Genomic DNA, 24146 nt, shown 5'->3' on the forward strand with positions numbered 1-24146 from the left:
AGTCTTAGGGACTATCTTCATTTCATTTAAATGAAAATATGCATAGCTAAGTCTTTGCTCTACAGAATGTAGAATGCACGTATCGAACCAAGGAGGAGTGAACATAATATAAATACAGGCTTTTCTGCAAAGTTCATTCAATTATTCACAAAACATGCAATTCAATCTCGCTTTGGCCTTTATCACTTTGGTCGTTCTTATTCAAGTAGCAATTACTGCCCCGCTAGGTGAAGATGATAAAAATAATGCGGTTCATGTTGCAGTTATTGCTCTTTACGGTGTCGGCAGAGGAGTGAGCGGTGCACTTGATGGCTTAATCGAACCTGAAGAAGTTGCTGAGAGTGCAGAAGGTGCTGGAAGAAAGGCAACTGGTCCCCTGAATAATGTATTGAATTAATAGAAATTTGTATTTTTTTTCTATTCTTTATAATAAAAAACGTCTTGTTGTACGCAATTCAATGTCATGGCCATTATTTCAGCTTTTTTGTTACATCAAAGCAATCCTTGACTTCTTTATGACAAGGAATTAAAAAAGAAAGACATCTTTTACTATTATAACAATAATAGGCTCTAGTTTCATGAGTATCAAACGGAGTAACTAGTTGTAAATGACGAACAATTTTGGTATGTAAGCCTCTGGAGTGGATATACCTAAACATTCAAACACATGTAATACGAAAGACAAATTCAATAAAGGCACTAGAGTGATACAGCAAAAATATAGAAACAGTAGACATGTTGTCATATAAGCCTATTGAGTGTACCAAAGATCTACAGATCGTAATGTTAACTTTAATCTATAGTTTTCTTAGTCAATATTAGCATTACAATTAAAAAATTCATTTCTTCTCACAATAGTATGCATCAGCCACGAAACATCACCTCTTTTTCAGTGTAATAACTCTCTTTAAGATATGCTTATAGTTTTTTTTATCGTGCTAGATACCCTACTATGCAACCCCATTTATCCAGCATATGATAGAATTAAAATTAGAAAATCAAAAGAAGGTTTATTTTAAACCTTATATGCTAATTATTTGATTAATTTTTATGCAGAATGTAATTACTAACCCATAAGAGGTTTAGTAAACGTGCCACCATATATGCACACTAATTATTTGTTTGAGGTGAAGGAAAATTTGCTAACACTATATATACACACTCTCTCAAAAAAAAAAAAAAAACTACCATTGCTAAAATCATTTTTATTCAAGAAAAATATCGATAATTCTGATTTAACACAAGATAGCACCCCTTTTTTTTTATCGCAAACAACAAATATTTTTTTCTCTTGTTTAATATATAAACGTGTATACTTGTTTCTTCTTCATTGCTTTCCTAATTTTATTTTTTATGTACGCAAAAATAATGAGTTATATAGTCTCAGGATGATTGCTATTTTTTTTTGTCATGGATTATCCATTTCTCTTAGTTATAATAGACAACAATTGTAGAAAATAATGAAGTTAGCATGCTTCTTTTAGAAGAAAAACAAAGATAAATTATTACAGCAAAAACTAACATTCTTTTCAAAACAAAAGGTAATCTAAAGCATTTGCCTCATGAATCCCAACTGATTTTGCCCAAGACACTTTCTCCATCAGCAAAAAATCTTAGCGTTAACAATACTACCATCAAGAACAAAAGAGATAAGGCCTTCGGACTTTATTAAAGCATCTTCAAATGCATCCTAATGCATGTATAGGCTCTAATCTTGATTAATGGCGTTAAATAAATGGAATGAGGGAACACAAATGTATATATACGAGAGTGGATAGCGAAACTAAAAATCAAGATTTATTCATACTGAGAATGAAATTAGTTGAGATGGCAGAAAGAGAGATAATTTGCTATGCATGATAATGGGTCCATTTGGCATTGACGGCACTGTAGTGAATGACAAAAACAGTAAAGTGGCGCAATTTTCTTCTAATTTTAGTACTTTTAGAAGACTAAATAAACCATCGTTACACAGACAATAGCTTGTTTTTACATGTGTGGAGAATGAATTTAATGCGAAAATACATAAACCTTAAATCAAAGTAAAATATATATGTATATATTTTACTCGATTGAATGAATTCATGATAATTTACTAAAAGGAAAAGGATTGCATGTTACTCAGGAAGATAGGCTCTAATAGGAAAAGAGAAAAAGGGTTTTTCCTGATCACAAGGTAAGACATGATTTTGTGAATTTGTGTTTACTCGTTTTAGTGGTTATGTTACAATTTCCTCCTAATTTTCATGTTCTACAACAATTTATATGGCAATAAAAGAATTATTTTTATTCTCATCTATTCTCTCTTTTTCTTCTTCTTACTTATATCAAAATGACGACTGAGGAAATAGATACACCCAATTGTAAAGGTTGTTTAAACAAGATTGACGAAGGTGCTGTTGTTTCGTTTGGTGACTCGTTATTTCATGTGAAATGGTACACCCAACAAAAAATTTTCTTGTTTCTGCTTTTTTTTCCTTATTCTTATGCTCTTTAGCTTCAACTGTGCCAAATGTGGACAAAGTGTAGATAATAAAGCAAATTTACTGTTGCTGGAAGACGGTAGACCTGTTTGCGATAACTGTTCATATAACTGTGCTGCTTGTCATAAAGCGATTCAGGATGAGGCCATCATGACAGGTATTCCATATACACTCGAGATAAACGCTCATTTCATTTGCTAGGCAGTAAAGCATATCATGGCAATTGCTTCCAATGTATAGCTTGTAAAAAGACAATTGAAGATTTGATTTTCACTCAAACCGCCAAGGTTCGCTCTTTGATTTTTTTATATAGCGCCATCTTAAGCTTGTTTATGTTAGGGCATTTATTGTACAGCATGTTATGATTTACGAAAAGCAGAAAAACAGAAAAGAAAAAATAAGGTACATATTCATAATCTATGCCCGAAATAACACCATAATAGTCCAAACCTATAGAAACGCAAGCCCTACCTACTCCTATACGTTCAAGAAGTAATTCACTCAAAAAATCAAAATTGACAGCAACAGAATCAACCACCAGTTTGTTCTCTGATTTTACACTTGATTTTTTTGATAACGAGTCAAGCGAATTGGCTAATTTATCAGATTCTCTTGGCGTCAATCTATCGTTGAATTTAGATCAAGATAAAAACACAACCACACAATCCAGATTAAATAGAGCATCTGAAATTCTGCAGTCTTCATTACGCTCATCAACAATCGTACAACCTAGTTCACCCTCATTCATTCCTCCTTCTTCTTCTGATATAAACAAACTCAAACAAGAGCTCGCAGAATCACAGTCTAGACTAAAGGAATTAGAAACGAGTTACAAATCATTACAGGTACACAAAATATTAAATTAGCCGTTTCCTGATACATAGTAGGATGCAAGTCAGCAAGCCCTGAATGAATTCAAAAGTCTTCAACAAGATTTTGCCCGTGAATCCAGTATTCAGAAGCAACAAGAATTGACAATTGTTTCTCTACTACAAAAGAATGGTGGCGTCTTGTCTAGAAAAGAAATAGATCGAGTAGCCATGCTGAGAGTAGAGCTGGAGCGTACTTGTGTAGAAATAATTAATTATCGAGACAAAATTGCCAGTTCAATTGATGAAAGGTAAATTAGCTTGTTATTGATTTTATTTAATGATTATCTTAGTCCTTTACTGGCTAATTATCAAAAGAGTCTCAAGACACAAATCAAATCACTTGTCCAAGAAAGGGATTTACTACAGACACAGACAAAAAGCCTAAGAGCAACAAGAGACCAAGTCATACACGATATAGTCAAACATAACGCACAAGAAGAATCAATTATTGTTACTTCACCCACTAGTGATTCTCCTCCTCTTTCACCTTCTCAATCAAGCGATAATGCCAGTTTGTTAAGCACACGTCCTCGCAAAGAATCCGATGCCAGTTCTATTTTGTGTAGAGTGTCTTCTCGAGGCAGTTTTATATCCGACCAAAAACCAACACTGCTACGACTTAAAAAGAAAGGAAGCGCCATGTTTAGTAGATGGAAAGAACCAAAGTCTAAACAAGAAGGCATTTATGGCAACAGTCTTTTCAACAGTAGTCTACAAAGCCTATCATCTGTTTCAACCCACGAAGGTGGATCATGGGGAAGATCGTCTGCTAAGGAGAAAGGATTTATAGACTCTTCTGCTTCTTTACATATGGTATCATCCAACAATAGTAGTATGAGTTTAAGTGAACATGCATTCCAGCCTATGTCATTTATTCGACCTGTCAAATGTGGTGTCTGTGGCGATAAGATTTGGAGTCGATCAGAATACCGTTGTGAATGCTGTGGATTTTGTTTACATACACGGTGCTTAAATAAAGCACCTCAACAGTGTCCAGGAAGCAACAGTACATTTGACCTCTCACTGGATATGCAGCCATCTGTAAGTTCTTCCAGTCTTCAGTCTAATATAGATACCAAAAAGTCACTTCCTGGTAAGTTTTCCATCTAGATTCCAGTGTCACTCATTATAAAAATAGAAAACAGCATGTTTGGTTGTGATCTTGTACAGCGTGTTCAACTTGAAAACCGGTCAACACCGCTTGTGGTTGAAGAGTGCATAAAAGAAGTAGAAAAACGAGGTCTAGATTTTGAAGGGATCTATAGAAAATCAGGGGGAGCAGCCCAGATTCGGGCCATTCAACTTGCGTTTGATCAAGGTGAGCATATCAATTTGAGTGATGAAGACGAATACAACGATATTGGTGCTATTACCAGTGTCCTTAAGCAATATTTCAGAGAACTACCAGATCCTTTGTTTACATTTGCACTTTACGATACGTTGATTGATATTTCTTGTAAGTAGATTGAAAATAATAAATCTGTTATAACCTTCTATTTATAGCAATGCGCCATGATGAGCATAAAATAGAAGCCATGAAGAACGCATTATCTAGACTTCCTAAGGAACACTACAATACCATTGCTATGCTGTTTAGACACCTTTATCGTGTCTTTCAACATGCAGACCAAAATCGAATGTCAATCAAAAACTTGGCCATGGTGTTTGCACCTACTTTGATGCGACATAATGACCCATCCAGAGATTTCCTTGATATTAGCTACAAGAATGCTACTATCGAATACATTCTCTTACATTTATCAGAGTTAATACCTGAACACTGATGTACTAATTTATTGTTGTATAATAAATTTTTTTATTTACATGTCTGCAAAAAATGCAGAAGTCTTGATAGTCTTCTTCTTTTCCGCTTTGTTCTTTTTCTGCGCCTTTTTTCTCTTTTTCGTCTTTTCCTCATCAGAATCTGTGCCCCAACCATCATCAGAGTCTGCTGGCGTATTGTTTTCAACAATCACTTGCTGCTTTTCTTGTTCTTTTTCGCCTTCTTGCTCTGTTTCTTCTTGGAAAAGGTGAGCAACATCCCAAAATTGTAATTTATCATCATGTCCGCTTGATATCAAATATTGTTTATCATGACTAAGCTTTAAGTTCTCAATTGGCATATCTTCACCATGATCTCCTAATGCACCATGGAACTCGTTGGGTAAAATAGTGACCAAACTAATAAGAATAAGTATATTACCACATAAAATTGCATGCTTACCGTATAATACCATCACTACTGCCTGTGCAAATACTGTCCTCATCTAATTTACAGATAGCATCAATTGAATTGGGATGACCAATGATACGGTCATTATAGTCACCCCAATCCCCCCAACTCCATAGACTCAATACACCATCTTGTGTACCCACCACTGCTTTTTTGCCATTCTACTCATCATAAGTATCCATTAGACAAGTTCCTCCCCCCCTTTTTTTTTACCTTGACAAGGGCAATAGACAATAATTCATCTTCAATTTGATCTGACATGGCAGCCACATTAGGTTTTCTAATATCCCAAGTAGACAGATATCCATCTCCACCTACAGCAATTAATGTTTTGTGATGTGGACTATAGACCATGTCAGAAATATAGTCTTCATGTTCTGAATAAGTCATAACAGGATCTTGTTTTCTGTTATCCCAAAGCTAAGTATGGATGTCAGTGAATAGATAGATATTATGCATGATACTTTACCTTGATAACACCTTGATCATCGCCTGTAGCCAACATATGTTCATCAAAACTCAAAAGAGCATTGATAGGAGATCTGCATTGATTGTAAGAGTCATATTGGAAATTTTTGCCTTACTTACTCGTGTGATTCTTCTCTGATCTTGATCATGGTACCTGTCTCTAAATCTAAAAGTTGAATTGATCGATCTCGAGAAATGCCATAAATATCTATAAGGCAATGAGTAAAAGGAATGATAACTATGGCCATGCTTACTTGATCCGTCATGATTAAATGCGACACCTCGACATGACTTTTTGAATGCTTTTGCATTCCATAACTGTTCATTCTTTTCTAACCCGTAGCGATGACTAGACATAATGAGTTGATCATACAAACGCAAAAACATACCATTGAATGCGCCCGTTGATCATGCCTGTAACAATAATGTTGTTACTAGGATGAAGATCGAGATGAAAAACATTGCTCTCAAGTTGAATAGGAGCAGGTTTATTCTCTCCAGGATTCATTGTCTTGAAAAGAAAAGAAAAAAGACAAAAAATTTTAGAGGCTTTGATACACTTTCTCTAGAAATCAAAACGAATAAAACTGAAGCTTAGTATGGGCACTAGTTTATCTTCAAAAAATCATCCTCTTTACTTGTCGTTTTAAGCATCTTGCTTTAAGAAAGACAGAAAAGAGAGATTTGTAAGCAAAAGAAGCATTAGTTAAACTTTGAGTACATTTATTATTTACAAGGACACACAGTTTCGTTGTCAACAGAAAAAAAGCAGTTTTATAATGCAGGACATAAAGTGGACCTAACCTATTCTTACTGTTGAATTGATTTTATCATGTCCTTTAGAGAAACGTATTGTTTATTGGTCTTCATGTACTACATCAATAGTTTTATAGCATTGGTATAAACAATTCTTCTTATCCTGCATACAAAGCCCTGAGTTCATATAAATAAAATGCCCCCCTTTTTTTTAATTATAGATGCTTCTTTGTATTTGCAGTCCCTTTTTTGTTTACAATCTCAAGTGTTTATATCCATTTCTCTCTCTCTCTCTCTCTCGTTTTTCTTCTGTTTGTATATCTTCATGGAATTCTTTGCCTTATAAAGTGCTTTAAAAAATACTCATACATCTAAAAGATAAAGAACAAAGACAATGTCAACTTAGTTGTCGTGGTTGGACAAAAGGCTTCACAAGCAGCTGCTTACACAAACATTCAAGTCGTCAGTCTTGTTCAATACCTTTGATTGCTACTCGCTTTATGTGCTTCATGTCCTTTTCCTGGAAAGTTTGTCAAAACGATTGACATCAGTTGCGATTTCAATTCGGACAACAATAAGAAATATTCCTTCGTCTTGATCGGTTATTGCCCAAGCTTAGAAGAAATAAACTCGTATCAAGCATGTAGTGATTTATTTAAAGCAATGAAACAAACACTTCAAGGAGGATTCTTGAAATACTTGCTCAACGTCGTTGTATGCGATAGCGTGTCACAGCCCAACACTACATTTTCAAATTACAGAATGATGGGCAGGTTGAGCAAATTCAAACAGTTGACATCATTATGCACAAGAGAGCATACAAACAAGAAAAGAAAGATCTGGGCTGCTATTGAAAAAAAAAAATTGTATTCGACATGGTTTCTTTTGTGAATAGATAAACTATCAGAGAATTGTCTTTTGAATTACTTGTATGGTCGTATTGAGGAGAAACGTTCTTCTCAGTCACGAAATATTAAAAAGACAAGTAAACGACTGTGTGTTTCTATTGGAGGCTATGTTGATGGTCCCAGAAATTTAGTCTTTGGACCCATTGCTCAATTCCAAAGTAAAGCAACACATCAATGTAGGATTAACACACTTTTTCTAGGAATATTGGATTCGTACAACAACAAGCAAGACATTCTGTTTGTCTATAGTCACTTTTTCAAGGCACAATGTATATACCAAACAGAAAACAAATAAACATCTTCTTTTTCACACGCACACATACACTAAGCAAACCAGGTCAATATTCATACCAAGGAGAACATCGTCTGCTAAAATCTTGCAACGTCATGACTCCTCTCCCCTCCTCTTTAAATGTCATCTCTCTCCAGTCATGATATGTCAAACAATAGCATTAGTCACTGAACAAAGTTTTGGTTCTTTTGTTTCGAGATAATACACTTTTTTTATTTTTCACAAGGGAGTTTCTGGCTTTCAATTTATGTCAATATGTCGTACCATCAATTACATGTGAAATCAAATGTAACCCTTGCTTATCTGTTTGATCTATGGAATCACAGCCCACTTTTTTTTTATTATTATTATAATTTATGCGATATATTTATTATTGACGAGCCTTGATGATATCACCAAATTCAGGCTTAAGAGAAGCACCACCGACCTACATACAACCAATCAGTATATCAACTACTATTTTATAACTCAAACTTACCAAGAAGCCATCAATGTCAGGCTTAGAAGCAAGGGTCTTGGCATTACCACCATTCACAGAACCACCATAGAGAATACGGGTTTCATCAGCAGCCTTTTGAGAGACGTTTTCAGCCAACCATTGACGGAGGAAAGCATGAACATCTTGAGCTTGTTCAGGAGTAGCGACCTTACCGGTACCAATAGCCCAGACAGGTTCATAAGCAACTACCACACGAGACCAGTCCTTGACATGGTCAGCAATAGCCTTCATTTGACGAGCCACAACATCGTTGGTAATGTTGGCTTCACGTTCATCTAACTTTTCACCAATACAGGCAATCACAGACACACCGGCATCTAAAGCAAAAGCAGTCTTTTGACCTACGATCTCGTCTGATTCGTGGAAGTATTCACGACGTTCAGAGTGACCGAGGATAACCCACTCAATACCCAAGTCCTTGAGCATCTGAGGAGAGAATTCACCAGTGAAAGCACCAGAAGGCTTAAGGTAAGCATTTTGAGCAGCTACCTTGATTTCCTTCTTTAATCCTTGGCTGACACGGTCAATGTAAAGAGCAGGAGGAGCAACCACAACCTCTGATAATAATGATATCAACAAACGCGTATCCATACAATGAAACTTACCAGTTTGAGCAGGAATTTCAAAACCATTCAACATGTCAACAAGTTGCTTCACTTGAGAAACAGAACCGTTCATCTTCCAGTTACCACCAATGAAAAAGTTACGAACCATCTTGAATACAAATAATAATCTAATGAAAAGAAGAAGAAGAAGAAGAAAGAGAAAAAAGTCGCGTTAAAACTAAACAAAAGACACGTCACTTTATAGATCCGCCAATCATTATCTTTGGATACACAAGTGGTACAGGCACACTTTTTCTTGCATGAATTTAAATCATCAGATAGAAATCAACTTGACAAATGTACTAAATAAAGTAATGACGTTGAAAGGGACTTTTATCATCATGAAACGTCATCATTTTTTTTTTAGTGTCATTTTAGTGTTGTCATACATTTTTATTATTATTATTAAGGATCGCCCAAAAGAATAAAAAAAAAAAAAGCAGGAACCAATAATTCATACATAAAAATGAAATCATGTATTTACACAAAAAAACGCCCTTTTGTTTATTTTTATTTACAGGTGATGAACAAAAGGATTTGAAAAGACATGAAAGCTATTTTGAAACCTGCCAAGTGCTTCTATGGCTTCAAATTCATCTTTTGTTAAATATACAGTTTCTTCTGATGGATTACAGAGATCAGCCACAGATAATCTTCTCCTTCTGGATTCAAATTCGAATTCGTCTTCATCTTCTGAACTACTGGATTCACATAGTTTCTTGTTTCTTTTCGACTTGTTTTTTGAATGTGATTTATGTGTTTGTGTGTGTTGCATCATATTATCGAATCGACTGAATGCTTTTCCACAGCCAGGAATAATACACACAAAGGGTTTTTCACCTGTATGTTTCCTTGCATGACGTGCAAGATGTTCACTTCGAGTAAAGACCATATTACAGTCACCATAGCCTGTACATTGAAATAACTTGTTTGACTTTTTTTTCTTGAATGCATTGTTGTCATAAAAAGAAAAAAATAAAATAAAAAAAGAAAAAAAAAAAAAAAAAGAGTGGGTTTTTATATATATATCACTAAAAACGCCATTAGACAAATAAAGATAAAAATTTATAACATCATCCAATTGATGAGAAAAAAAAAAAATAATTAAGGAGACAAAAAGGCACAAAATTAATCCATATCTTCCATAACAAAATCATCATGATAGCGCCTAAAATAACAATGTCAGTTTTACGTAGTATTATGTAATCCATTCTCTTCTTACTTTCCACTGTCATTATTATCATCATCATCAGTGATAATCTCTTCTTCTTCTTCTATAGGTGCATTCATACTATAATAACAACATAAGTAACAACATAAACACAATTCATATACTTTACCTTTCACTCTTACAGCTAAAGAATATCATTCTTTTTAGCTTACGATTAAAAAAGAAATAATTCATAGACCATCTATCATGAATGAATACCAACAAACAGTTGAATCCTGACTTACAAATAACCTTCTTCTTCATTCATAGGGTCATCATCTACATCTGGATTGTATGTATAGACATCACAATCCATTAATTGAACGATATCATCCAACACATCCCATAACCTACTTTGTTGAGTTATTCAGTAGGAATCAGCTTTTCACTTGCCTGTATCGATTCACAATCACATCGTTGCCTAAATTAAACAGTGTCGTATTGACAGAATTCATCACCATCTCTACTGAAGGAAGTTTCAGAAACTGGTCTGGTCTCACATCCTCAAAATCATGTTCAGGGAAAGCAGCATTCAACGTAGCCAACAAGTAAAAGAAGGTCTTGCGTGGTGCTGCTTCTGTTAAACGCCCAAAAGGAGATACAATATGTACCTCATCAGGCGAGATGGAGCCAGGAGCCAATAGTTCTGTATTGTATCTACTCTCTAATGTCTTGAATAACTTTTTATCTGTACCAGCAGACTTGCCTAAACCAAAATAAGCCTATTTGTGTATGTGTATATGTGTGTGTGTGTTCACTGTTTGACTTACACGAATAAGCTTCTACTCTGCCTGTTAATACACATTCAGATGTCTCCCATACAAATGCTGTATTTATCAGATCAAGGGAATCCACTTCAAGGAACTTCATAATAAAGAAAAGTGAGGGAAAAAACAAAAAAAAAAAGAAAAAGAGAGATTGGCATGTTTTGATGATATCATTGGTTCATGTATCACATGATACACATCTTTTGAATCGCCGCAATAACACACATCAAAAGAACAAAACGGTCTGTGCACTTTATTAAGTTGATGTAAAGAATTGATCAAGGGTAGTCTGCTTAGGATCCTCTTCTTCTTCTATAAATCCTTTCAGGTATTCTTTCAAGAATCCTTCACTGACTTCACCCTTCATATATCTTTGTAAAATAAAAGTGGGAATCGTAGCAAGGGATAGTTCAGGTCTGGAAATGACCACAACCACATCTTTCATCGTGTAATTGGTTGGTCTTTCAATCCTAATCACAGGTTCCTTAATCTTGGTGCCTAATTCATCATGTATATAAACAGGTCTCTTTCTATAAGCACGTTTGGGTTTATCTGTTGCCCTTTTTAATGGTGGTTCAATGGGTTTCTTGGATTTTTTTTTCATCACATAAGGTTTCGGATCTGGCTTGAATCTAGCCACCAAAGTAGCCAGGTTGTTGGGAGCATAATGACTTGTATGGTGTGGGGGTGTAAATGACATGGTGGGTACATGGTGATAATTATTCAGATCAATAGGTGCATCAGGCGTATGTCCTTGATTTAAATGGTTTGTAGTGGTGGATTCAGTATCTGTTACCATATACCCTAGGAACCATCAGATTCTATAGATAGAGTTGTTTCTCTTACCTCTTTTCTTGGGTATATGAGGAGCATGTAAAGCACTGTTTCGAACAGGAACTGGATTCACATAATCAACACCAATCAATCGTACTTTACACTCCTTTGCTTCTCGTGGCCATAAGTTTAAAGAGAGTTGCATCAGGTGTCTTACATCCGGATCGTTGTTCATCTTATTAAGCCATGGTTCACCATGAAGTGGGTGTTTATCTAAATTGGACATGAAGCTAAAGAATGTTTTACATCGAGCACGGAATTTGATATATCGAATCAACTTGTTTTTTGTCATGGGGAATGGGTCATCCGGATATTTAGACCTAGCAAAACTTTCATAGGCTTCACATTCAGGTGACATCAAGACATCCATTAGAATAAAGCACGTAAATATGCAAAATGAAAGAATAAAGAAAAAAAAAAAAGAGAGAGAGAATGGACAATGTGACTTGTCTATCGTGTAACTTCAAATCTTTAGTAGAAAGTAGTCAATCCCTCTCTGTTTATATAGGTTGCTTGAATTCATGTGCATTGTTTATTTTCAGTATGATCTTGTTAGATATATATATATATATTCAATGGACTATCAAAAGATATGATTGCTTTATTTGTCATAAAAGTATAACAGACACTACTATCAAGTTATTTGATTCTTTTTCATGGCTAGCTTTTCCAGTGGCATTCTACTGCTAAGGAATGCATTACGGATCACGTGATATAGGCCATTCAGAAAAATAAAAAAAAAAGCCACGTCAGAGCTTATTTAAAATTTTTTTTTTTCTCTTTTTTCCTTTTTTTTAATTGATATCACTGAAGGTGAATAAGGAATCATTAGAAAGCGTGATTACCCATTTATTTCAAATCTACTGAACTCATATTTAAGAGCATAAAACATAAGAGTTTATATCTATATCTATATCTATATATCTATATATATTTAAAAAAAGAGTATTATTTTGAATGACAGAGCCAAGCAACACTGAACCAGAGCATAATAAACCATCTGTGGTCGATGACTTTTTCTCAGCATTATTTGCCAATCAGAACACCAAACCATCTTCTCCTGTTAAACAACCCTCATCTCCTCCTGTTAGACAACCCGTATCTTATGATGACATGAGTCCTACTATGACGCAAGATGATACACTCGATGAGTTTGATGAGTACTCGTTACTTTCTAAACGCCGTACAAGACCCATCCATGAAGCACCAGCCCAGATACTGTCTAAAAAGGAGATTGATTGGAGTACAGTTAAACCTGAGTCTCGTATGTTGGTCCGTCAATTTCCCAAAAATGCAAATAAGCATGATATTCTCGAATATTTTAGTAAGTATGGTGAAGTCATTGAAGTCGTTCAGAAAGATTCGTTTGGTTTTGTACATTTTGAAGATCCTGAAGCCTGTGCTCGCGCTGTTGAATTAGAGAATGGAAATATCCTTCATGGTGTTACTTTAGGTTTGTGTGTGTGAGTGTGTATGATGAAGTATAGGATTAATCTTTTTTCTTTAGACCTTGAGATTTGTAAGCGAAAGCCTTATTTTGCTCGTGCCAAAGACAACGAAGACTCGCCTCCTAGTCACCGTGTTCATCGTCCCAGTCACTCACCCCCTCCCATGAATCGTCGCCCCATGAAACGAAGAACCAGTATCACACAACGACCTATGCGACCGAGACCCCATCCTTATGAAACATCCCCTCGACGCAACCACAAGAAACCATTGATTCCTTTTCGTACAGGCTATGCTGTCCCCACAGTCCAGATTATTGCTTGGGGCAACAATTTTCATCATTTCATGACGTATGTTGAGTCTGTCTTTCAGCAATATCAGATGCGTACTGCTTCTGCTGTTCTTTCTTATTCTACCGCAAATCGAAATGAAGTTGTCAAACAATTAGTGCTTGAAGGTGTAAAAGCCATTGTCATGATTGACCGTATGAATGAACCACACAACAGGATTTATCTTCAAGTATTTGCACCCAACGATCAAACGCATGGTGGTGTAAGATATGATGGTAAAAAAAAAAAAAAGAATGAATTTAACTGTAGAGTGTGATACTGACTGGATCCATAGAATATGATAGTATTACCCCTTTAGAAGCCATTCGTATCATTCAACGTACTTATCCTCAATCATTCAATGACACATATCAATCCCCTTCTTATCCCTCCTATCAGCCTACTCAACCACAGTATAATACGTTAGATGTCAATACACTTGCTACTCTTTACACTATGATTCAACCTTCACCTGCTGCTCCTGCACCTGTTGCTCCTGCACCTGTTGCTCCTGCACCTGTTGCTCCTGCACCTGTTCAACAGCAACCTACTATTCCTCAATTATTGGCTACATTAATGAACGGATTAAACCAACAACAAAATGTATCTTCAACCCCACCAGCACCAGCACCAGCACCAGCACCTCAGCCTGTTACTACTACGTCAACTCATGAGCCTAGTATTGCTGCTTTAATAAGCACCATAGCCAACAGTAACCCTGCTTTATTGGGTTCTGTAGCTGCCAACAATCCTGCTATTGCACAATTATTATATCAATTTACTCAACCCACTAATTCCAATGGTACTTCATTCACTCAAACTGACACAAAAAATCAACCTTCATGTAGTAAAATGTTGTAAAGCCATACCCTCTCTCTCTTTTTTTTCATTTGTTATTTAAAGTGTATATATACAATAAAAAAAAAAATACATAGAATACAAAAACAGTTTATTTTATTAGTTTTCATCTTCAACAACTTCAGTTTGGAGACCTAATAGAAACATCATCAGTCAATCAAAAAGTCGCTTCACAGATAGGAGTCAACCAAGGCAATGAGCAACTTGGGAAAACATATTGTTTTGACAACTCCAACCTCTTGCGCACACAAACTGGCCGGAAGCTTTTTTTTTTGTAAGACTTTTTTTTTCTTTAGATGAAAAACAAAAAGCCTCTCTTTTTCTTTTATCAAAAGCTACACGGAATCGCAGCGATGGCCCAAAAAAAAAAAAAAAAAAAACAACTTACCCTTGAAATCAGCAATAGGAACAAAAGTAACGTAAGAGTACAACTTTTCCTTGGCATCTTCGTCATCGTTACGCTTACGAGCAATACGGACACGGATACGGTGGTTGTTGTGCTTGACACCACGAGACCAGATAGCCTTGTTCAAAGAAGGGTCAAGACGAACGTCCTTGGTACCCATGGCCTTTTGAGCAAAAGCCTTGACGGCCTTGATAGCGTGAGGAGAACGCTTTCTCAAAGAACGACCAAAGACGTGCTTGTGCAAGTGAATGGTGTATTCACGAGTAACGACATCAGCAAGAGTGGAACGCTTTTGAGTGGTCTTTTGGTCCTTGGCCATCTATTGAAAACATCAATAACTGTGGATGGATGGATGGATGGATAGACCTACCTTTGTTAGATTGGGTGAATGAAGAAAAAAGAAAGAGCAGCGAAATAAAAAAAATTGAATGACCAGATATCGTGTGGATGAGAAATGTAAACTCCGCGAGTTTCTTAAAAGGGGTGAACGATGAAGAAAGCACACTTTGAGCCCAAAGAAAGGAACTCAGATCAAAGTATTAAGAAACGATATAACTGGGCAGTAAACATTAGAAATACTGATATGGATTACCAAAGTAATTGTATCTTTATTGATGAGCCTGCATCTCATATTAATTTAAGTCTTACTATGGCGTGGTCTCAAAAAGGTACTAGAGCAGTTGTTGTCCAACCAAAAACAAGAGCCAAAACTACAACGATCTTGAGTGCAATCTCTTCACACTGAATTATCAACACCAAAGTACGAATTCCTTATACGGAGTCTATAAAGAAGCGAAGAATCACTGGTGAGCCTAAGGTAAAGAAGACAGTTGGAACCGTTACAGGTCATTACTTTAATTTTATTCATGGTACTTTGGAGGTGTTGGATCGTCATGAACAGTTTAAAGGGCACTACCTTTTGATGGACAATGCGCCTATTCATAGCTCAGAGCAAATTAGACGTTTAATTGAAAATCGTGGGTATGGATGTGTCTATCTTCCGCCGTATTCACCAGAGCTCAACCCAATAGAACAATTTTGGTCTATTGTTAAAAGCAAAATCAAAAGACTCTTAACTCCAGAATAGTTAATGCATGTAACCAAGTCTACCTTGAGGATCTTCAAGGATTCTGCCGCTATTCAGATTTAAAGTTTGAAGTTTGTTTAAATAAAGAAGATGGCACACTTGTGCAAAAAGATTGTCCAGTCTTTTTTTTACAGTGTATATATGCATATTTCATCAACAACCCTATCTTAAAAATGACTTCAATGATCGACAGTACTGGTTACTAAAGGTTTAGCTATATTTTATTCGTTTTTGAATGCTTATGTTATGTATACATTTGATTTCATGTTTATATTTAAAGAATTTTAGCAATAATTTGCATAGGGGATATACATGATCAAACTGTAGAGAACTACTTCAGGACCTTCATCTTTGGATCCATTGATCCTCGGAGCCATGATACTGGTAGCGTGGGATTTACGGTAATGCCTTTTGACTTTTGAAGTTCCACCAATTCCAGCCTTTTTGCTATTGACAATACTCTTTCCTTTAATCGGTATAATATGGGTAAGGTACGCATCAAGTTAGTCATTTCGGTGAAATTGGTTACAAGGTTCACAGTGTCAATCTCGACAAACCGATAAATTCCATCGACCTTTATGTCCATCATATAAATCTCTAGAACCCCTCCTTTTAGAAGCAATCCGTATACTTCTGGTTCATTTACCCCGCTGTAAATCAACTTTTCCAACATTAATTTGAGTTCTCTACCGAGTTTTACATAATCAGATATAATTCCTCTATTTTGATTGGCCTTTGATTTTGCTTCGGTAGCAATAATGTTGTACTTGTTCTTCCAGAACTTGACAGATGCGCACCAATCTGGCTGATATGTTGAGCTTGACTCGAGACTCTTGTTTGCCCACTCTTGAATAAAACACTTGTCACATGAGAAGATCGATGCTAGCAAGTTGTGGAGGCAATTGTGTATAAAGGTGTCTTCATTGTCTAACGCTGTGTTCATTCCTGCCAAGGTAGTTATGGTCTTGTAAATAATGCTTCCATAAAGAATTGTTTCCATATCTTGTCCTTTTGTCTTCAAAATAGCTGACGATGCTAGTTCCATCATCTTGATCCAAGGAACAGCACTGTGCAATGTACTCAATTGTATGCATAACCCACTGATGATAGGTGAGATTTCTGGAAAGATTTCAAAGAGTTGTAGTGAGAGGTCTTGTACGACATCAAAGTGCACATCTTGACCCAAATATTTTGTAACAGACGAGGAGATATCGTTGGCAAAAGCATAGATATGATCTAATGATAACAATCGCATATCTGAAAGCGCATCCCCTTTATCATGCAATGATAACGAACTCCATCCGAATTGGCTTAACGCGTTGGAAATGTTAAAACCATTTACTAGCCAGCTTGGGTTTTTATCAATATTGAACTCTCGGCATATGTTTGTGCACAAATAAATATTTTTGCAAAGAGGATGATAGTCATTACTATGGAAGGAATCATCGTTTGATAGAGCATCTGAGTCTTCCTCCTGTTCTTCATTAGTGTGTGTCTTCCTACGCTTGCTTGTGGAGGGTTCTGCATCAACGCTAGAAATAAAATAACAGCCTGAATATTAAGATATTCAATTCTTATACTAACCTTAAATCATTGTATTCATCATCATCTTGTAGCCAAAAAAAAAAATTAATCACTTTTGTATAAGCATTCATTTATACAATCTGCTTACTTGCGATGCCGATAACAGCTCCTCATAATATTTCTCCCCGGCTTGATGTGTGATTAAAACAGTAGCGCGTTCCCCTTGTAGTCTGTTCTTTTTCTTCAGTTCGTTAACTTGAAATTTAGAGACTTTTGAAGCAAACTTTTTATCAAATAGAATGCGAATATGATTTTGCTTTAAATATTCAGTACATTTCGATACGTAGTGGCATAGATTTTTGTTATTGCTCCTTTTACTGTAAATTGATTCCAGAGATTGTAGAACGATGTTAAAAGCGGTGGTGCTACCAAGTGTATCTTGATATACATTGATAAGCTGGTCAATCAACTTGTCAAGATCAGACCATTTTATAGTTGGTAAATCTTCAAACAATTGATCGACCTTGAGTTTATCGCAATCTTCTTTAGTGATAGTGAAGTCTTTAATTTTTTTTTCTGGAGTGGGCTTCTTGATTGTTGTAGCTGCTGCTTTTCTTTTCTTCATGTTAAAAAACCTAGCGAAAAACACGAAAAAAACACGAAAAAAACACGAAAAAAACACGAAAAAAAACACGAAAAAAAACACGAAAAATTAGAAGTGACGCGTCATCAAAACAAAGCCTACGTGGCTTTTTCTAAGGCCCCTATAGTTGTGTTATTTTTTTTTGATAAACCTTTTTGTTCTTGTATACATTAATTAAAATTTTCAAAATACAAAATAGATGTGTGGACAGTTTAATGACAAGGGTCCATCTTAGTTTTGACAACTAACTGATCTTCCTGGTTGAGATAATTGTTCTATTTGCTTACCTTGCAATGATACCGTTTTATTACTGAAAGTGTATTTCATCGATAGCTTATATCCAGATGGTGAAGATAGCAAGTTTTTTCTTCAGTGACAAAGGCTTATCTTAAAGAAATACTTCAGAATAAAATACAAACTTGCAGGGAGGCATCGCAGGAACTCTTATAACGGTTTGATCGCGAAATACGACACAACATATTCAGCTACACTTATTTTGTACGATATCAATATGATAATTCAATGGTAAAAGCGATGTAAGTAATAACATCTAGACAAAATAATAATTATAAAAACAACGATGGCTTTTACTAATTCGTATTTTCTAAACATGTTAATGTCGTCAATGGTTGTAAACGTGGATATTCGGGCAAGTATGTGCGACAAGAAGGGTGTAGCTAAGTGAATACAATCGATCGCTAAGACCTGGGAGAAGCTGATGTAAGCCGCCAATAAGTCCGCCGGTCATTGTCTTCATGGCATTGAGTCTTGGCTATGGATGCATCACGGGGGCACCAGGCAGATTGTAGTGGCAAGTTCTACGTTTTTATGCTGATACAGTGTAAAAGCTTATGGGATGGCGGTTACAATTTGAAATCCTGAAATGCTGCGTGTATTTACGCTGTAATCGATCGCTAAGACCTGGGAGAAGCTGATGTAAGCCGCCAATAAGTCCGCCGGTCATTGTCTTCATGGCATTGAGTCTTGGCTATGGATGCATCACGGGGACACCAGGCAGATTGTAGTGGCAAGTTCTACGTTTTTATGCTGATACAGTGTAAAAGCTTATGGGATGGCGGTTACAATTTGAAATCCTGAAATGCTGCGTACACTTCTTAGCTGTACTTATTTTGTTGCTAATATGATGCTTTATGAGTGTATCATAACTTGACGCGTACCTTACCCATATTATACCGATTAAAGGAAAGAGTATTGTCAATAGCAAAAAGGCTGGAATTGGTGGAACTTCAAAAGTCAAAAGGCATTACCGTAAATCCCACGCTACCAGTATCATGGCTCCGAGGATCAATGGATCCAAAGATGAAGGTCCTGAAGTAGTTCTCTACAGTTTGATCATGTATATCCCCTATGCAAATTATTGCTAAAATTCTTTAAATATAAACATGAAATCAAATGTGTACATAACATAAGCATTCAAAAACGAATAAAATATAGCTAAACCTTTAGTAACCAGTACTGTCGATCATTGAAGTCATTTTTAAGATAGGGTTGTTGATGAAATATGCATATATACACTGTAAAAAAAAAACGGAGGTACGCAAATTGGAAAATAAGAATACGCATTGAATTTAAACCAAAAAAATTATGACTTAAGTTCGGTTTATAGACAGCTTTATTAAATTGTTAGTTATATAATTCTATGATAATAGTAATGGTTATTCATACTTGAGGGTTAAATTTAGTCTTTGTTAGTAATAATCAGGTTTTTGGGGGAAGAGAGAGAAATGGCCTTGTTACTCGAATCTTTGATATAAATTACCCTCGGTTACTGTCCTTGTTTTTAGTGCAATTTGGTTGGTTGGGTTTTTCAACAATTTCTGATGGGTCAAATCAGCATATTAACAAATCAGAGTACGCAAATTGGCGTCGTAAGCACTGTATTTGAACCTGAGCACAAATAAAATTTTAAGATGGTATAGTTCTTCCAGAAATTGTTGTCGCGCCAAGATGTCGCATTTTGTATATTTTGCACTATAATTTTTCAACGTTTGCAACATTACTTGGAAACACTGTACTAAAGCCTCATAAAGAAAATCTGAGTTTAAATTAATATTCTGATGCCAAAAACTAAATATCAAGAAATTTAGAAATTCAAGAGAAATGATGGACTAAAAGTGTTTAAAGATGAAGAAATACCAATAAATATGTTAATAAAACTAGTAGACGCAAATACCTTGCATCGAATGGTGTAAAGAAAGCAGCATGTTAGATAGCAAGATAGTGAGCTACCCCTCAAAAATGTTTCTACTGTTTTTGAGTTTTAGCGTACATTTTTTATAATACTTTTGTAACTTTAATGCTGTGAGGGTGTCTCATAGACCTGGAAAAGCAATCCGTACTAAGATATGTTATATCAAAAATGTATCTATCAATCATCAATCGGAAAGTAGTGCAAAATGAAAATTTGCAAAGAGAATCATAAGGCCATTCTGCTTTGAACTGATGGTTAGACATTTACCCCATAGGGCCTAGTCTTCAAAACCTTACAAATAAAATATAAACTTTTACCGAGAATCACAAGGGCAAATTGACGATTTTTTGACTTTTTCAAAACTTGCTCTATTTTTGCATCAATATGTTCTTTGATGTGTGCTCAAACATAGGAAACTCAAAAGAAGGGAATTAGATGGTCTACTTTGATAAGCAGCGGGCTTCCAATCTGCATGTGGTACTATTATTGTCTGTCAGATAGATTCAAACAAGAAAGGTAATGTATCGATTTCTGACTCACAAGATTCCCATTCGCTTACTTCTTCTATCCAAGGTTTTTCCTGCTCGCTTTCCTACTGCTGCCTGTATTTTGTGTGGTGATCAGGAGACTGTGTAGCATTTCTTCTTTTGCTGCCCCCAAAGAATTTCCGTTCTGGGATGCCTTGATCAGGGAATTTCTATGGCCAGGCACCTCTCTGGATCTAGTCTCTGATGTACTTGCATCTTTCAATTTTTTCGGATTCGGTCTCAAACCAACTGTCCTCTTTCAGTAGCCATGGTAACCTTGATCGGTCTCTCTGAAATCTGGAAGACCCATTGGACCTATACCATGCAGAACCAACCATTCCATTATCTCTCTGTTCTTCATAGCACTCGCTATCAAATTAAGCGTATAGCTGCTGAAAATGACCTTTCATCTTGAGAGGTCTTTTCTCGCAGTAGCTACTCTTTTTTCTCTTGATTTCTTTGTTTTTTTTTTTTTGAAATTGTAGTACCCTTTTTGTTTCTTTTAATCCTCTTATAATAAATAATTGTCGAGCACCACTTTTAGTGGGTCCCTCTCGAGACCACTAATATGTGCGGCAAATAAAATCATTAAAAAAAACAAGAAAGGTAGTTTATGTTGAATATTGTATCATAGGCTTGGTACCCAAAGAAGACACAAAGTGAGGAACAACCGCATCTTGAATGTGCAATGTGCCAAATGGCATCAAAAGTTATTTAAGAGCAACAAAATATGTATAGTTTTGATATATCGACTCTAGCATGCGATGAACAAGCTTTATTATTTTCTATATCCATTGAGAATCGTAAGTAAAAAGATATGTTTTTATATCGGAAGGAAGGAAAGGGCAAATAAGAGATTGTAGCAGGCGCTACTATGCCATTCAGGATACCCCCATAGCTATGCAAACATATCAGCTTAGAGAGGCAGCGTCATTTTGATCGAAGAGATCCGTAGCTTCAAACCAAAAGATAGTCAAGGCACTCCAAGCAGTTTTCCTTGGTCAACAATTTTCATTAAAGGATATAAAGAAAGACGAGAAAGAGAGAGAATAGAGCAAAAAAATAAATAAATAAAAAAGAACAAACTGTCGATCAAAAACAATATCCATTTGCCTGTTTATGATTGAGGGAAAGAAAGAACAACAGACCTATGAACAAAGAAAACAGTATGGAAACATTAAACGTCTTACTTTTTATTTGCATCACTTTTCTTTTTGGCTTTAGACACGAGAATGAAAGACAACAAAAGAACCAAAGAATTTATCTGTAGATTAGAAAAAGACAGAATAGCGGTTACATTTTACTTTGCTATAAAAACAAAACGTTTTATTGTTCTTTTATAGCTGTGTAACTTTATAAATAATGTGATCAGAGAAAAGGAGTTAAAAACAAAAATAAACACAAAAAGAGACAAGTACCTTTTTTTTCTTATTGGATTTATGGGCTGTTGCCTGTTGATCTATAAATTAATGGACGATTCAAAGTTATTCGTTGCAGTTTATAAAAGAGAACAATCCATGCATGAAGTCAAAAACACGTCACTGCATAAACAAAGAAGTATGTGGAGTACTTTTCTTTCATATGATAAAAACAGTCCTATTCAAAAAACTATAAAAAGGGGTTGTTTCTGAAAAATAATTCAGATTAACTTCTTCCGGGCCCATTGACATTATACTAGTTAGATGTGAATGTAAGCTCGGATCTGATCCTTTTGCCTAGAAAGGGGAGGGTAGGGATGGTGGAGACTGTTCGCAGTCGTTGGCGTAGACAAAGGGCCAACATATCCCTTTCCGGGTAACTGGAGATGATGATAACAACTAAGAAAATGAAAATATTATTTGACTTTTTATGCATGAAATAAAATGTTGGACTGCTTCATTATGTAATATCATTGTCTACATGGCTTGCATCTTTAGTAAATTCTTTTCAAGTGTAACAAACTATCAAATGAATATAGCAAAGCTACTCAAATTATTAGATGAAATATCTTTTTATACAAATGGTTTAATTCATGAATATCTTAAAGCATTCACTTGTCTATTAAAAAAGCGAATACTCTTTTACTATTGTATATTTGCCTAAAGACATGATCTTGCATTTTCTTCTTATAAAAGACAAAGACTTTTAGCTCTTCAATGGAAAGGTTAATTGTTGAGACATGCCTAAACCATAGCACTTCTATAGAGTCTTTCATGAAGCGTTCAGCCTATGGCACGAAAAATCTCTCGGAAATCGGACTTGAGGTAACCCCTTTGCAGAAATTTTTTTTCTCTTTTTTGTTTCTCTAAAGCTTAACCAAGTATGCCATCTTCAAAAGGTCGACACTGTTGCGGGTTCGTTCCACTTAAAACAGGTTCGAAACAAGTTTAAGATTTCTATAGAAAACTAACTTTTTGTTCTTTTTTTTAAAGGGGTATCACTTATCACTATTTTCGGTATTGTAAGTAGCAGTTGTCTTCTTTATGTTTTCTAAACCATCACTAGCTCAACAAGTTGTCTGGTTTTTATGGCATTTTGTCGCTTAATTATAGCGATATTACAGCAACATCAATTTATATCTATTCATTATTCGCTATTGGTGTTTTTTCATATGGTCTATATGGCCAATACAGCGTAATGTATACTTGAAAGAAAAATAATAGTAGCTAACAGTATATATATATATATATATATATATACACACACACACACATACATCTATATATCAGGATAATGTCCGTATTGTTCGTTGGTATACCATGTTCTTTTGGCTTGATTGTTTAGTCAGCTTGATTTCTACTATTTGGTTTGCAGTCAATTGGTTTGTCTATACAGACCACAGTTCACCTGAATTAGCGGACGATCCAGAAAAATCAGCAGAGCATGATCGCGCTTTTAAAATGGAAAGTCAAGTCAGTATTGCTGTCTTGATTGTTTTACGCTTAGCTCATGTAAGCATTGTATCTGTGTGATCTCTTTTTTTTTCTTAATTTTTGACCTAGTTTTACTTTGCTTATGTTGTCACTCGTTATTACAAGTTAATCAATCGATCTCATTATTCAAAATTGCCAACAGCAGAAACCATTGACTTGGAAGACACAAGTAGATCAAACGAACCATCACCAAAGCCTGCACAAGACTAAAGAAAACATAGAATATATCGTATACAATAAACAAAATCCATGTACAATCTAAACATCAGTTTTTT

At 35.5% G+C, this 24146-nt stretch overlaps 12 protein-coding genes across 12 annotated transcripts; 4 read left to right on the plus strand and 8 right to left on the minus strand.

Annotated features, from left to right (window-relative positions):
- Nucleotides 1-154: 154 nt before the first annotated feature.
- B0P05DRAFT_586345 (uncharacterized protein) lies at nt 155-397 on the plus strand (the record flags this gene model as incomplete). Its single annotated transcript, XM_051582509.1, has 2 exons — nt 155-227; nt 264-397. The coding sequence occupies 2 exons, from the start codon at nt 155-157 to the stop codon at nt 395-397; spliced, it is 207 nt and encodes a 68-aa protein (XP_051435572.1).
- Nucleotides 398-2314: 1917 nt separating this feature from the next.
- B0P05DRAFT_538111 (uncharacterized protein) lies at nt 2315-5145 on the plus strand. Its single transcript, XM_051577804.1, has 9 exons — nt 2315-2436; nt 2498-2640; nt 2685-2770; nt 2823-2885; nt 2927-3328; nt 3371-3603; nt 3646-4448; nt 4494-4811; nt 4859-5145. The coding sequence occupies exons 1-9, from the start codon at nt 2333-2335 to the stop codon at nt 5137-5139; spliced, it is 2433 nt and encodes an 810-aa protein (XP_051435573.1). The 5' UTR covers nt 2315-2332; the 3' UTR covers nt 5140-5145.
- B0P05DRAFT_538116 (WD40-repeat-containing domain protein) lies at nt 5146-6661 on the minus strand. The gene is made up of 6 exons (XM_051577805.1): nt 6446-6661; nt 6311-6405; nt 6177-6264; nt 6058-6130; nt 5802-6008; nt 5146-5749 (listed from the first exon to the last, which is right to left on the minus strand). Exons 1-6 carry the CDS (start codon nt 6562-6564, stop codon nt 5576-5578), a joined length of 756 nt encoding a protein of 251 aa, XP_051435574.1. The 5' UTR covers nt 6565-6661; the 3' UTR covers nt 5146-5575.
- Nucleotides 6662-8382: 1721 nt separating this feature from the next.
- Nucleotides 8383-9225, minus strand: B0P05DRAFT_468694 (triosephosphate isomerase; the record flags this gene model as incomplete). The annotated part of the gene is made up of 3 exons (XM_051574443.1): nt 8383-8439; nt 8491-9068; nt 9117-9225. 3 exons carry the CDS (start codon nt 9223-9225, stop codon nt 8383-8385), a joined length of 744 nt encoding a protein of 247 aa, XP_051435575.1.
- Nucleotides 9226-9595: 370 nt separating this feature from the next.
- Nucleotides 9596-10119, minus strand: B0P05DRAFT_538121 (uncharacterized protein; the record flags this gene model as incomplete). Its single annotated transcript, XM_051577806.1, has 1 exon — nt 9596-10119. A coding segment is annotated over one exon (429 nt), but the record flags the coding sequence as incomplete, so codon positions are not given.
- B0P05DRAFT_538124 (repressor of RNA polymerase III transcription MAF1) lies at nt 10115-11220 on the minus strand. The gene is made up of 5 exons (XM_051577807.1): nt 11097-11220; nt 10720-11032; nt 10572-10676; nt 10457-10528; nt 10115-10407 (listed from the first exon to the last, which is right to left on the minus strand). Exons 1-5 carry the CDS (start codon nt 11194-11196, stop codon nt 10335-10337), a joined length of 663 nt encoding a protein of 220 aa, XP_051435577.1. The 5' UTR covers nt 11197-11220; the 3' UTR covers nt 10115-10334.
- Nucleotides 11221-11246: 26 nt separating this feature from the next.
- On the minus strand, nt 11247-12337 carry B0P05DRAFT_596124 (uncharacterized protein). The gene is made up of 2 exons (XM_051583117.1): nt 11940-12337; nt 11247-11897 (listed from the first exon to the last, which is right to left on the minus strand). The coding sequence occupies exons 1-2, from the start codon at nt 12295-12297 to the stop codon at nt 11350-11352; spliced, it is 906 nt and encodes a 301-aa protein (XP_051435578.1). The 5' UTR covers nt 12298-12337; the 3' UTR covers nt 11247-11349.
- A 547-nt stretch (nt 12338-12884) lies between these two features.
- B0P05DRAFT_586352 (uncharacterized protein) lies at nt 12885-14563 on the plus strand (the record flags this gene model as incomplete). Its single annotated transcript, XM_051582510.1, has 3 exons — nt 12885-13380; nt 13435-13938; nt 13998-14563. The coding sequence occupies 3 exons, from the start codon at nt 12885-12887 to the stop codon at nt 14561-14563; spliced, it is 1566 nt and encodes a 521-aa protein (XP_051435579.1).
- A 53-nt stretch (nt 14564-14616) lies between these two features.
- Nucleotides 14617-15376, minus strand: B0P05DRAFT_62289 (ribosomal protein L31e-domain-containing protein). The gene is made up of 3 exons (XM_051583448.1): nt 15337-15376; nt 14949-15285; nt 14617-14694 (listed from the first exon to the last, which is right to left on the minus strand). Exons 2-3 carry the CDS (start codon nt 15283-15285, stop codon nt 14660-14662), a joined length of 372 nt encoding a protein of 123 aa, XP_051435580.1. The 5' UTR covers nt 15337-15376; the 3' UTR covers nt 14617-14659.
- A 1068-nt stretch (nt 15377-16444) lies between these two features.
- On the minus strand, nt 16445-17395 carry B0P05DRAFT_447289 (uncharacterized protein; the record flags this gene model as incomplete). The annotated part of the gene is made up of 1 exon (XM_051573828.1): nt 16445-17395. A coding segment is annotated over one exon (951 nt), but the record flags the coding sequence as incomplete, so codon positions are not given.
- A 309-nt stretch (nt 17396-17704) lies between these two features.
- B0P05DRAFT_570913 (uncharacterized protein) lies at nt 17705-18202 on the minus strand (the record flags this gene model as incomplete). Its single annotated transcript, XM_051581346.1, has 1 exon — nt 17705-18202. The coding sequence occupies one exon, from the start codon at nt 18200-18202 to the stop codon at nt 17705-17707; it is 498 nt and encodes a 165-aa protein (XP_051435582.1).
- Nucleotides 18203-23613: 5411 nt separating this feature from the next.
- Nucleotides 23614-24127, plus strand: B0P05DRAFT_538145 (uncharacterized protein). Its single transcript, XM_051577808.1, has 2 exons — nt 23614-23889; nt 23941-24127. The coding sequence occupies exons 1-2, from the start codon at nt 23698-23700 to the stop codon at nt 24079-24081; spliced, it is 333 nt and encodes a 110-aa protein (XP_051435583.1). The 5' UTR covers nt 23614-23697; the 3' UTR covers nt 24082-24127.
- The last annotated feature ends 19 nt before the right edge of the window (nt 24128-24146 follow it).

This window comes from Gilbertella persicaria (genome assembly GCF_025201335.1).
Source record: "Gilbertella persicaria strain CBS 190.32 chromosome Unknown B0P05scaffold_16, whole genome shotgun sequence".
Classification (NCBI taxonomy): Eukaryota; Fungi; Mucoromycota; class Mucoromycetes; order Mucorales; family Choanephoraceae; genus Gilbertella; species Gilbertella persicaria.